The sequence below is a fragment of the Miscanthus floridulus genome, chromosome 4 (assembly GCF_019320115.1).
Source record: "Miscanthus floridulus cultivar M001 chromosome 4, ASM1932011v1, whole genome shotgun sequence".
Lineage (NCBI taxonomy): Eukaryota > Viridiplantae > Streptophyta > Magnoliopsida > Poales > Poaceae > Miscanthus > Miscanthus floridulus.
In genome coordinates, this window is record NC_089583.1 from 97,218,942 (window position 1) to 97,231,619 (window position 12,678).

The window sequence follows — 12,678 nt, forward strand, 5'->3', positions numbered from 1 at the left end:
TTCGCAGAAAAAACTATAGTCGTCAATAATTCAGTGAGATGAAGTGTGCGTGAACAGATCTGAAAGAATCAGTACCTGGCATACAATACAAGGACCTGGTTGAAACACAAGTCTGGGTGCTGTTGGTTTGCACTGACCTAGCATGTGTGTAACAGGGGTGGTGGTGGTGGTATCCATACAATTCATCTGCACTCTACCCTTTCGAAACAGCAAGCTTCAGGTATCGTTTAGTTGATGCATGCGCCTGGCCTCTAGCATAATACTCCCTCCATTCCAAACCATAAGTCGGTTTTAGCTTTTTTTACATAGCTTTTACTATATATCTAGACATAATGTATATCTAGATGCATAGAAAAACTATGCATCTGCAAAAGCCAAAAATGATTTAAAATTCAGAATGGAGGGAGTATATTCTACCGAGCCATGGAGAGTACTTTCTCACACAGCTCCACGTCTCCAAACTGAGTAAGGGGTAACAAAATGTTCTAGTGATTACCAATTCAGTAAATAAAAAATAAAAAAGGGGCAAGGCAGTCCGTCTGCTTGATGTGTGTAATATCAAGCATGAAGGAGCACAAGTAATTACAAAATGGATCCGCATATGGAGATGAGTAACATTAACACAAGCGGACAAAGGTAGCCTGATGGTCACCGCAGCAGCCTAATCATCATCAAAAAGATGAAGATGAGTTTGAAATGTCTGAATCTCTGGCTGTCTCAGGCCCTCCTTTGTTGGCACTGCCAGATGAACTGGTGACAACAGCCTCCTCAGGGTCAACATCAGGCCATGTCGTAACCTCAGCAAATGAGAACTGGCTGACAGCGCCAAAGAATGATGCGACTCGCATCACACAGCTTTGGGAGAGCATGCTCTCAGCATCAACAGACTCAGGCAGAGGAGGCATGCAGGTCGGAAGGAACTCTGCCTTATGGTTTGTTGGTTTGAACAGGGAATGGGTTGCTCGGCAGAAGATGAACCTGCAGAAACAATCGAACTGAACTTTCAGCCAATAAAATAGTTGGATTGTATCAAATATATGTGTATCAAGGCATCATCTATGGAGCAGACTGGAAGATACAAATAGTAGAACTAGAAGAATGCCCTGCGTGTTGCTGCGGAAATCGCATGTGAAATTATACTACCTATATTTACTTATATGGACAAATAAATATTATAATACATGTTTGTAGGTGATTTTTAGCACTCTGTTGTGGACAACTAAATATAGGTTATTAAATGATGTGGTTTGCTGATGTGAATAGCTCGAATGAAGACATAATTGCATATGCTAGTGGGATGTGCTAGTGGATGCTGATGTGGACACTTTGCATAGCGAGATAGAATGCTAGTGGGGATTGAAAATATAATAAGATATATAGATATAGATTTTGGAAGGCCAGTTCAACATATGGCATTACTGCAGATGTGATAATTAATAACCTACTACCTCCGTGCTAAATTGTAGTCGCTTTAGTTTTGTCCCAAGTCAAATTAACTTTCATCAAGTTTATAGAGAAGTACATTAACATCTACAATACCAAATAAGTGCACTATCAAGACATACTTCAGGTTGGATTTACTAAATTGATGTTGTAGATCTAGGAGTACTTTTCTATAAACTTGGCAAAACTTAGAGAAGTTTGACTAAGTAGGACAAAACTAAAACGATCTACATTTTGGAACACAGGGAGTAACAAGAAACCACTTACAAGCGAGCACAGTATAGTGATGTTCATAAAGCAAAGGCAGCCCAAAATCAATCATTCATAGTTCCAGACAAAAAGGACTACTTTTGACAGAATGAGTAGAGATTCATGGCAATATTTGACTAACTCACCTGAGAAGTAGCCTTCTTAGGAGTGGGTCGCCTAAAACTTCAACCCAAACAGGATGAAGTGAAGATGATGCAACTAAAGTCGTGGCCCATTCATTTAGGGACAATAACAATAACTCCTCAGCTTTGTTATATGCATCCTACAAAACTCATGTCAAGGCTTTAAATATACTATAATGTCTGAAGAAATTCATAAAAAATATGGGTACCTTGTCAATATCTGTCCCATTGTTGCCGATCAGAAGGCAGAAAGCTTGCAATGGAGCTGTGAGGAACATAGTAAATTGGCTACCACTGTGCCAATTAGAATCACCACTGAATCCCGCAGCGGAAGATCGGGAACTCGGTGAAAGTAGCATGGCAGCAGTCTCCCCCCTTTCAGTACCATGAATAGACTGCAGTTATAAAGGAACATTATGTTTGACAGTAGATACCAGATAGTCAAGACTACAGGAAAATAAAACAAATAGTCCAGATATCCCAATACATAGAAAGAAATTGAATGACAGTAAATAAAAATAAGAACAAAATTACGCAAAGCACAAGGTACCACGGCAAAATAGGGGCACAGAAGAAACTGTCCTATCAAGATGGAAATAAGCACCACAGATCACATTTGAACTAAGCAGTTAAATGTTTTAAGACAGACAAACAGAGTTTGACAAAAACTTCAAAACTGAACAAAATACAAAAAAAAAATGCACATAATATGGCTTATTTGCATATTACATGAGTTATGAGTACTTGTGCTTTGCCTAAAAATTACACAATTCAGTACAAAGCATTAGACAATGAATACCAGCGACCAGCCCTTTAGTCCCAAGCAAGTTGAGGTAGGCCAGAAAGGAAAAGGAAAAGATCTACAACCCTCATTGTCCAGATAGTGGTTGCTCAGTTCTAGGGAGGGGAAAAAGATCAAACCTGCCTTGAATGCATAGCTGGTGCTACTGTTAATCACCAAAAATAAGGGTCTTCTTGTAAATGGGATTAGATCACCAGGGTATATGCAATTCGAACCTAGATATTTCAGATATGGCAGAAACAATATTCTTATTGAAAAGGACATAATTCTAGTCAGCAAAAGGCAACTTACAATAAAAATGAAAAGACAATACCTTCAGTTTCACGGCAGCCTAACCATAGACAAGGTTCTTTGTTTTCCTTTGAACTAGTATGACTAGTACCGGATATGTCAAACTTATTGAAGTTGCTCAAAACCTTTTCACCAGTATCAGGACAAAATCCAGAAGTTCCCATCTCCCCTGAAAGATTTTTTAATATTAACTGAAATATCCTTGACATACACAGAAATGTGACAACATTGAAGCAAACAACCCTGGGGCACTACTAACCTGTAGCTGAAAGATATATTAACATGATACCATTTGAAGGAAGCTCCTCGCATTTTGTGGCGAGGACCTGGATTTAAACAAACATATTTAGAAAAAAAATATATGATTAAATAGATAAAAAATAACAGCTGCATATAACTATTTTCTCTTAAAGTTTTGAAACCATGGGTAGAGTTGAATTAGTCTTGCTAAATAAATCACAAACACAGACCAACTTAAATTCGATGTTCAAGCTTCTGTGTTATCAATCACACTTTCTAAGAAAATTTGCAGCCACTCATGCCATGAACTAATGGGTGCACAAATGGTGGACCAGATAAGTGGAGTTAAGCAGTGCCCCTCATTATCATGATTCCTTTCAGATAATTCAGATCACTAAGTTCGTACGATATATTGCAGGATCCTTGCAGTTTTAAGCAACACAAATTAACTGTTACACAGGTTACACTAGATTGAACACACAAGTACGTACTGTGATAGTATTCTCAGAACTAAGCCATTGCATATACCATAGAGCTTCCAAATATGATGGTGAGCATCTAGTTTTGTTTTACTCAGATGCAAGATAAGTGGACTACTGGATACAGAGTTTTTCTAGAAAAATAGGAGAAAGGCAATGCCAAGTGAGAAACAAAAACTGAAAGGTGAACTTACCGTTAGGAAATGTGTCACTGAAGGGCGATAGAGAATTGTCTTAAGTGGATTTGGAGGCAGTGCAGCATCTCTTAAATCTTTTAATAGATTCGGTTGATTTTGTCCACTTTCATCATGGGCGCTGTAACCATTGTTTAGCGCAAAAGAACCACATGGCTCCCATTCGAGGCACTGAACCATTCTGAATACATCTATGGAGAGGTCTGTAAATTTGACCTGGATGAACCACAGTGAAATTATTTCCTCGGTACTAACTCCCCACCCACCCCAGCACAGGCATAAGTTGGTGTATGCAAGGAAGATGTGGAAGCATTACCTCGTTAGGATAGTAGCTGCAAAGTATGGTGTCACTTAAGACGAGACCTCGCTTCTTGACAGTAGGTGGTACAGTACGAAGTGTATCTGGGGGCGGATCGAATGCGTAGCTGTACCTGAGCGGAATCATGTTCATAAACGGTGAGTCAGCTCGCAGGAACCTTGCGATCTCTTGCACGACATGCTTCCACTCCTTGTATTCGGCATCCTGCACGGTGCAGCATGAGATACGAGAGTGAAGATTGAATTACATTGATTGATGATCAGGATAACTGGATCAATCGAATTTGAGTGTGGAACCTGGAATTGCAGTGGGACGCACCTGGAAGGACTTTTTGGAGTCATCGAGGAGCGTGCGTATATCCGAGGCGAGGCGCGGGACGGTGTGGGAGCGCCTGGCGAGCAGGAGCGCTACGAGAAGGAACCTGGCGAGGAAGCGGAGGTGCTTGGCGGGGGAGAGGTGGTGGTCGGCGTCCTGGAAGTAGGCGCGGTCGAGGACAGCGTGGTAGAAGACGAACGCCTCGGAGAGGAGCGCGGTGTCGGCGGTGCGCTGGTACTGGGCGTAGTAGAGGTGGGCGATGCGGGCGGCGATCTCGCCGACCTGCCAGCGGCGGAGGCCCGCGTCGAGGAGGCGGTGCCGGTGCTCCTGCTGCATCCGCCAGAGCTGGGTGTAGGCGCGGAAGGCCTTGGCGAACGCGTCGGGCTCCTGGCGGCCGAGGGGGGGAAGGTCTCGCACCCGGGCGAAGCGGCGGTCCGCCTTGTCCAGCAGCGACCAGAACTGCTCGGGAGTCCACCCGCCGCCGCCGGGGCCGCCCTGGCCTTGCTGCTGCGGCGACGCCGCCATGGCGATCCCCTTCCTTCCTTTCTTCCGCTTCCCCTTGTTTCGGGGACTTTGGCATTTCAGCCATCGTCCTTTCGCACTTTTAGCACGCAGAGTGGTTTCGCTCATTTGCCATTATAAAATCGGTGTAACCTGCTGAAATACACTTTGGCTAGTTTTAATTTATAGAAAAAAAAAGAAAACACTTCTTTCCGTTTCTACCCCTGCCTGCTTTGTCCTGTGTCGAGGTCCAGGCCGCCGCCGCCATGGCCTGCGACGACGGGGACAAGGACGTCCTCCTCCTTGTCCACCAGGTTCCCCTCGACATGGAGGAGGGGCCAGCGCCCCGCCTGACGCACCTCCTCCCCCCGCTCCACCGCACGCCTCCCCCGCCCCCTCCTCCCCCCTTCCGCTCGCCGCCCCCGCCGCATCCGCCGAGCACCGCCTCTCCTTCCGCGGCTGGCTCGGCATTCCCCGCCACTGGGAAGACTGGGTCGCCAAGCTCCGCCCGCTCCACGCCGCCTCTGGCGCCACCTCGACATCCACGATGCTGTCCGGACACCGTCACCCTCCAGGACGTCGCCGTCCTCGTCGGCTTCCCCGCCCTCGGCTTCAACCGTAGCGCCTGCAAGAAGGCGCACCACTCCGCCTGGGTCAAGCACTTCCTCGCCGACGACAACGTCGACCCCGTCTTCGAGCACGCCGCCTTCCTCGCGCTCTGGCTCATGCGCTTCGTCCTCCCGAGCCACCCGGAGTCCACCATGCGCCAGGCCATCTTCCCCATCGCCGTCCACCTCGCGCGCGGGGAACGCGTTGCCCTCGTGCCCGCCGTCCTCGCCTCCCGTTACTTCCTAGCCATCACGGGGACAACGGCGGTGGTGGAGGCGGAGCGCGTCGACGGAGTCGATGGCGAACTCGACGGCGTCCGCGTGCGGGGGCAGGTGGAGGCCCGTGTTCCCGAGCAGGACGCGGAGCTGGTCGACGGTGCCCTGGTGGAGGACGCAGCCGGCGGCTAGCAGGAGGACGGAGTCGAACATCTTGACGATGCACGCTCCCGGCTGGTGGATGCTGAGCAGCACGGTGCGTCCGCGCGTCTCGGCCATGGCGCGGAGCGCGTCGACGATCTGGAGCATGGAGGCGCTGCTGAGCAGCACGGTGCGTCCGCGTGTCTCGGCCATGGCGCGGAGTGCGCCGACGATCCGGAGCGCGGAGGAGCTGTCGAGGCCGGAGGTGGGCTCGTCGAGGATGAGCACGGGCGGGTCATGCACGGCCTCGACGCCGATGGAGACACGCCTTCGCTCTTAGCCGGAGAGGGCCGATCCGTTTTGACGAAGACAACGACATGCAGGGGTAGAAACGGAAGGAGGTGTTTTCTTTTTTTTTTCTATGAATTAAAACTAGCCAAAGTATATTTTAGCGGGTTACACCGGTTTCATAATGGTAAACGAGCGAAACCACTTTGCGGGATGATAAAAGTGCGAAACCAATTTGCCACGATGGGTGAAATGCCAAAGTCCCTTGTTTCGCCGTCGTCTCGGGGAAGTCGTCGTGACTTGGGATTTCCCTGTCTAGCCCACCAGTCACGGGTGCCTAAGTCCATCCGAGCCCAGCCCAAAGATAGAGAAATAAGATGTGATGGGCTGGTTGGCCCAAACAAAACAATGTACGAGGAAAGCACTGGCTGAGAATTTTTATTTTATTTTTTATATTTTAGAATGGCTGAGATTTAAGGATTCAGCATGGCTTCTCGACACGTCCCTGTTTCCTTTCAGCAAGCCAAGCATCTATCCAACTCCATTGTTTAAAAAAAAACACATTCTATTTATCAAACGAAACCAAAAGAAGAAGAAAAGAATATCAACTCCATTGCCAAGTTCAGGTTCATTGCTCTGCACAGTATGAAATGAAACAGGCGCCAATACTCGACGATTTCCCAGTCTGCCGGTCCAGTCCATCCAAACAAGATGGAACAGACGAAATTCATGAACTGTGTGCTGACCACCAAGGAAACAAATATCAGCTTGTTGAAAACAGTGAGCATAAATTCTCCGAACCCATCTAGCTAAATGACAGCAGTGGGTCTCAACTTTCAACCTCACTGTAAAAGGACAGCAGAATCTGCTAATAACAACACGGCCCTTACTAGAAATGCATCTATGCAGTCCAAATCCTCTTACTAGCAACTCAGCTGTCAAATTATCCTCATCTCTAGGTTGCATAGAACTAGAAAGTATTCCTTCTTTCAGGTTTCTGAACATTTCCCTATATGCAAGGATGTATTTTGCATTAAACAGCGCATGGATTAGCACTTGTGAAAATTGTCTTGTCCAACAGCAAGTACATTTATTTATCCAAACTACCAAAGAATTCAGGATTTTACAACTGCAATGCTTAGATAAACTTGAATGGCTCTGTATGCAATCTACACTGAACAAGACAAAATGGCTCTGTATGCAAACCTTGAATGATTATTCGAAAAACTTGGATTCAGTCATGCTGAATAGGACGACTTGCATAGCCTAAAATTAGTGTCTGCAAATTTGCAGCATGAATATTATTTTACAGTTCATAACAGTCAACAGACTCCACAAAACAAGAGCTGCAAACAGAAGCACTAGCCCAGGAAACAACAGGTGACAAATTCACTGAACTATGGTAGTAATCCGTGCACACCACGTCAGTTGTCCGGGGCAGTGGCGAGGAATCTATGGACGGCGTCAATGAGCCCAGCAACGCCGGCAGCGCGCTCACTCTTCGGGACGTACCCACCGGCATGATCCACGGTGTACTCCCCAATCTCGGCCGCCTCACCGCCGCAGCGCCGCCAGAGCGCCTCCGCGTAGCTCGGGTGCGCGAAGTACGCCTCCGCCTGCACCGCCTCGCCCGACCCGTCGGCCACGACGGTGATCGGGCGCCGCTCGTACACACCGATGTGGGTGCCCTGCGACAAAATGGGAGGCTGAGATGAGGGAAAAAACCAAAGCAGTGGACAAAGGAACAACGAGTCTAATGAGGAGGCCAGGCGCTTGCCTCGAGGGCGTCGAGCTCGGCGAGAGCGGCGGGGGATGGGGCGTAGAGTTCGCCGGAGACAATGCGACCGGAGGAGGCGGAGGAGGGAGTGGGGAGGAGGAAGGGGACCGAGTAGGGGCCGATGACGAGGGAGGCCGGGCCGGCCGTCGAGGCGGCTCCGACGAACGGGGTGGCGGAGGCGACGAGGAGTGGGTGGTTAGGGAACCCGCGCTTCAGGGTGCCGACGTGCCGTAGACGAACACCATCGTCGGCTTCGCCTCCGCCATCGTCGCTTCCGGCAAGAGCGGAGTACCGCCACTATGAATCCTTCTATTGGTGATAGCCTTAATAAAATATAAATTGATTTACACAGGCAGTTATCTTAAAAGGACCACGTTCGGTTGTCTTATAAAGCGTGCTATTTCAACGAATGAATAGTGTTTTTCTCTCTCAACAAATCAGCGAACAATACTTTTAGTCATGGCTTTTCAGCAAAGCGAACAGGGCCATTGTCAGCTATTGCCATTATAAGTAGAATAAACCATGAGTACAAATAATTGGCATTTATCTAAAAAAATCAAATGTGATTGGATAGAAATATAATCAAAACCAAAGTAGTATTATTCGAAAAGATCTACGATATTTTAGTTGATATTTTTTTATTTGAAACCATAAGAGCCAGGAAATTCTATTTTAATCAATGATTTTAAAATTAATATTTTTATAGTTTTACAAAGAAAAATGACCTAAACCGAAGTTATAGTACACGAAAAGATCTAGTTCAAACTTTTTTTCAATTGAGTTTATTTAGAGTCTCAAATGTGTATTAGTGAATTAAAAAAGAATATATCACTTGTTTGTACTACCTCTGTCCATAAAAGAATGCAATTGTAAAAACCGTACCGGTTATATATACTAATATACTAGCTGATATTTGACTAAGTATTAGCATTTATGTTTTTAAATAATTTTATTATAAAAATATATTCTATAATATGTTATATCGTGAATGTTAGTGCTTTTTATATACAAATTAAGTCAAAGTTAAATCTATTTGACTCTAAAAAACGAGAATTACATTATTTTGTGGACCGAGTGAGTATTTACACATAGGAGGTTCTCAAGTGACACCCATAAAACATTTTGATTTTCTTACACAGGCGGCTCTCACCACTGCGTCCAGCACATCGTCATTGATGCGTCGTTTGTACCCGCCATGGCCATGTCGAGCCATCTCAGCGTTCACGCATAGGACATGAGCCATTGATCCATTTTACTGCATTATTTTGTTAGCAATGATAGTCATCCTTACATCGTTACACATTAACACCGAGTTTCAGATTAGGAGATCATGGTTGCTTTTGCTTTGATTCGTTCGCATGACTTATGTACACATTGATACCCGTTTGCTTTGATATATGGTTCAATTCAATTGACTGATCATGACTTACGAGTTCTTCCAATCCAAGGCGAGCGAGCCGATGTACAGCCTGTTCGCTCGATCGTATTTGGCTTATAAATCATGGTTTATCAATTAACGAATAATATTTTTCTCTCACATCAAACCAGCCAACGTTACTTTTAGCCATGGCAGCCAAACAAGCCCAAACGAAGAGGGCTGTACATGTTCGACGTCGACGACTCGCTTATTAACCGCCAATCCTGTCAATGGAGACGCCACCGCTAAAGACATCCGTCAGCGCCGTCGACGACTGCAGCGACGCCTTGAGGAGCATCACGGCCTGTCCATGGATCAAATGTTGAGAACATCGTCAGACACATGTCCATCTGCGCATGGATGGGACTTTGAATAACAGCAGTACTAGTGCATGAGCTAGCGTTCGTTCACCTCTTTTGTGCCGAGCTCAACGGTCATCTCCTCCAACGCGGAGGAGTCCTTGACGTCGAACTTCTTGAGCAGCATGATGGCGGAGATGGTGGACATGGGCGCCACGGTAAGGTCATCCATCACCAGGTACGTCACCACCTCCCTCACGTACCCGCCAGCGCCGAGCCCCGCGTCCTCCTGCGCCTGCGCAAGCGCCAGCTTGCCTTGCGCGGCCCCGGGCGCCAGCCGCATCTCCACGGTCATCGGCTGCCGGCACGCGGGGCACGGCAGGCCCGACACGTCCGTCACGTTCGTCGGGTTCCCGCGGCACGGGTTCATGTACGCGCTGCACCGGAAGTACCGCTGCGGCGTGGGAGGAGGCGCCAGCGGCGACGAGACCGCGCCCTCGGCGCCGCCGAGCAGCAGCGGGAGCGCGGCGGAGGGCAGCGCCGCGGGGCTGAGCAGCGCGTCGCGGTTGGGCGAGCCGCCGGAGGCGAAGAACGCGTCGTCCAGCGCCAGCGCGCCCGCGTAGAGCGAGCCCAGGGAGCCCGGCGCGGGCTCGCCGTGCTTGGCCAGCGCGCGCGCCGCGAGGCCCGCGGGCACGCGCAGCAGGCCGATCAGGAAGTCCACCGCGTCCTTGCGGGCCTCCGCGTACAGCACGCGCCGCGAACGCCGGTCCACCAGCAGCTTCAGCTGCGGACCGCCAGCGGCCGGTGCCGGCTTCGCGTCTGTAGCTGCCGTCGTGGACGCCATTGCCGCGGCTGGTGCTGGTACTGGTCTGTTTGATGCGGAGAGCTGCAGAGCTTTGCTTGTGTTGTACGTGGCCGCGGCCAAGTTACTTATACTGTGCACTGTCTCTGTCCGGTTGCCAAACTTGTCGTGGATGGAGAAGAAAGATGCTGCTCCGTATGGAGGTGATCGGAGACGAAGGGAGGCAGCTTGGTATATCTGCGGTTGAAGCATGCTGCTTTCACCTGTGGGTTTGGTAACGTTGCCGTGAGAATCTGGAACAAGGCGTCCTTTACTTCCTCCACGCAGAAGCTGGAGATTAGATAGTACTCCGTCCATTTGCAGTGCATAGCAAAGGGAGAGAAGAGACCTGTCGATTTGTCAACTGGATTTGATTACCCGCATGAACAAATAGTGTGCCAATTTATCATTTGACACACCTAGATCTCATCTCGATGCTAAAAGCACCAGTGAACGAGCAGCATGTGAGTCAGATAGGTCATCGCCTCTCTGCAGTCGACTGCTGTGCAGCTGGCTCACTGGCAAATGGACCGCGGAGGAACTGGCCCAGCAACTCTCAATACACTAGTAGTAAGCGCTAAAGAGGGCCACATCAAATTCATCAACAGCTGAAGATCAGGCATCGGAATAATTATTATTATCATGGGGTGCCATTAATTAGGACTGTTTGCGTTGAGTTTCAGGAATTTAGTGGGATAGCCATTCGCATGCATGGAGAGGAGTAATTTATTGTTGTACAGTTAGATTTTCTTTTCTCGCCAAAGAAAGGCGGCCCTCCGGTAGCTCATTGAATGCTACGTGTGAAGCTCCGGCGAGACCCTATGCGTCCGCGGCGGCCTCCTTCTACCCCTCCCTAATCCCGTCACCGTCATGGCCATCCTCACTTACGCTCCGACCTAGCCAGGCCACCGCCTCCGCCGCCAGAACCTTAAATCACCCTCCTGCCATCCCCACCGCCTAGCCAGCCTGCCTCCCTTGGGCCCCTTCTTTTTCTAAGGTCACCAGAGTTAGGGAGAAGGATGACGCGCCGCTGCTGTAGAGAAGGAAGACGTGCGCAGGGAGGAGGAAGTCACGCCAGAGAGAAGGAAGACGAGCGCGGGTGAGTGGGGCGCGGGCGTAGGCACGTCATTGTTGCCTAAAATCCCTCTAGATTTCAGGCGACTAAAATCTAGAAGGTATGATATAATAAATAAGGTATTCTATAGCCAGCTTTAGAGCAGTAGTTCTTTATATATGCTAGATAGAGATAAGCGCGCTTCGTTGCACTTGTTTTAGCCTTGCACTTGTTTTCATTGTTGTTTTGGTTGGAAAAATAGGCTAGGAAAGCTTAGCATCTCTAGCATGTGATGAAAGGAGGTGTGTGTGTGTGAGAGAGAGAGAGAGTAAAGAAGAATAGGTGCAACGATGCTATGTTACCATTTGTAAAAACTTTTAGCTTATTTGAGCACCCGGTACATAGAATAAAAAAAAGAATAAAAGCCAGAAGATCACTTGGCTGGTAGATGTTGTCATGCATAGTACTCCCTCCATCCTAAAAAGAGAGTTGCCTAGGGTTTTGTGCGGGTCAAATTTTCTTACTTCATCCGTCCCATATTAGTTGATGTTTTATAATCTCTCTCCAAAACCAACACCGAAGACAAAAGACCATAATGCCCCTCAAAGAGTAGAGAGTAGAGATAGAGACGTATTGAGAAAAGAGAGAAGGTGTATAGAAAACTAAGAAAGTCACAAGTATTTTGGGAAAAAAATTGAATGCTATAAGGTCATCTATCTATTTTAGGACAGATGGAGTAAGATTTTTTTAGAAAAGTATTAGCAATATTTGTGTTGGTGTTTCGGACCGGCGGGCCCTCAACCAACTAGTAAATTTGTACTGCGTGTTCCTAATCCCGGATGGTGATGCAAAGAGACACAAGATTTATACTAGTTCGGGTAATGAGCACCCTACGTCCAGTTTGAGAGATCGATCTTGTATTCCTTGCACCGAAGTGCTCGTAGTAGGGGGTTATAAGCAGGGCGAGAGAGGGAGCTAATCCTAGGTCTCTACGTGGGGCGGCGTGGATTGCTTGAGATGTTGATCTCAGGCAGCAGGGAAGCTCAAGTGTTCGTCTGTGC

The 12,678-nt window shown here is 47.9% G+C and overlaps 2 protein-coding genes and 1 pseudogene across 3 annotated transcripts; all 3 read right to left on the minus strand.

Annotated features, from left to right (window-relative positions):
- Window positions 1–401: 401 nt before the first annotated feature.
- On the minus strand, window positions 402–5,076 carry LOC136552234 (uncharacterized). Of its 2 annotated transcripts, XM_066543765.1 has the most exons (9): window positions 4,479–5,073; window positions 4,158–4,364; window positions 3,842–4,057; window positions 3,188–3,254; window positions 2,951–3,097; window positions 2,761–2,852; window positions 2,045–2,230; window positions 1,839–1,975; window positions 402–978 (listed from the first exon to the last, which is right to left on the minus strand). In XM_066543765.1, the coding sequence occupies exons 1-9, from the start codon at window positions 4,998–5,000 to the stop codon at window positions 672–674; spliced, it is 1,881 nt and encodes a 626-aa protein (XP_066399862.1). In that variant the 5' UTR covers window positions 5,001–5,073; the 3' UTR covers window positions 402–671. The 2 variants fall into 2 exon arrangements, with proteins under 2 accessions (XP_066399862.1, XP_066399863.1); XM_066543766.1 differs by lacking the exons at window positions 402–978; window positions 1,839–1,975 and having other exon boundaries at window positions 2,074–2,230; window positions 2,757–2,852; window positions 4,479–5,076.
- A 2,365-nt stretch (window positions 5,077–7,441) lies between these two features.
- LOC136552236 (putative gamma-glutamylcyclotransferase At3g02910) lies at window positions 7,442–8,272 on the minus strand (annotated as a pseudogene).
- Window positions 8,273–9,634: 1,362 nt separating this feature from the next.
- Window positions 9,635–10,566, minus strand: LOC136552237 (uncharacterized). Its single transcript, XM_066543767.1, has 2 exons — window positions 9,835–10,566; window positions 9,635–9,727 (listed from the first exon to the last, which is right to left on the minus strand). Exons 1-2 carry the CDS (start codon window positions 10,564–10,566, stop codon window positions 9,635–9,637), a joined length of 825 nt encoding a protein of 274 aa, XP_066399864.1.
- Between the last annotated feature and the right edge of the window lie 2,112 nt (window positions 10,567–12,678).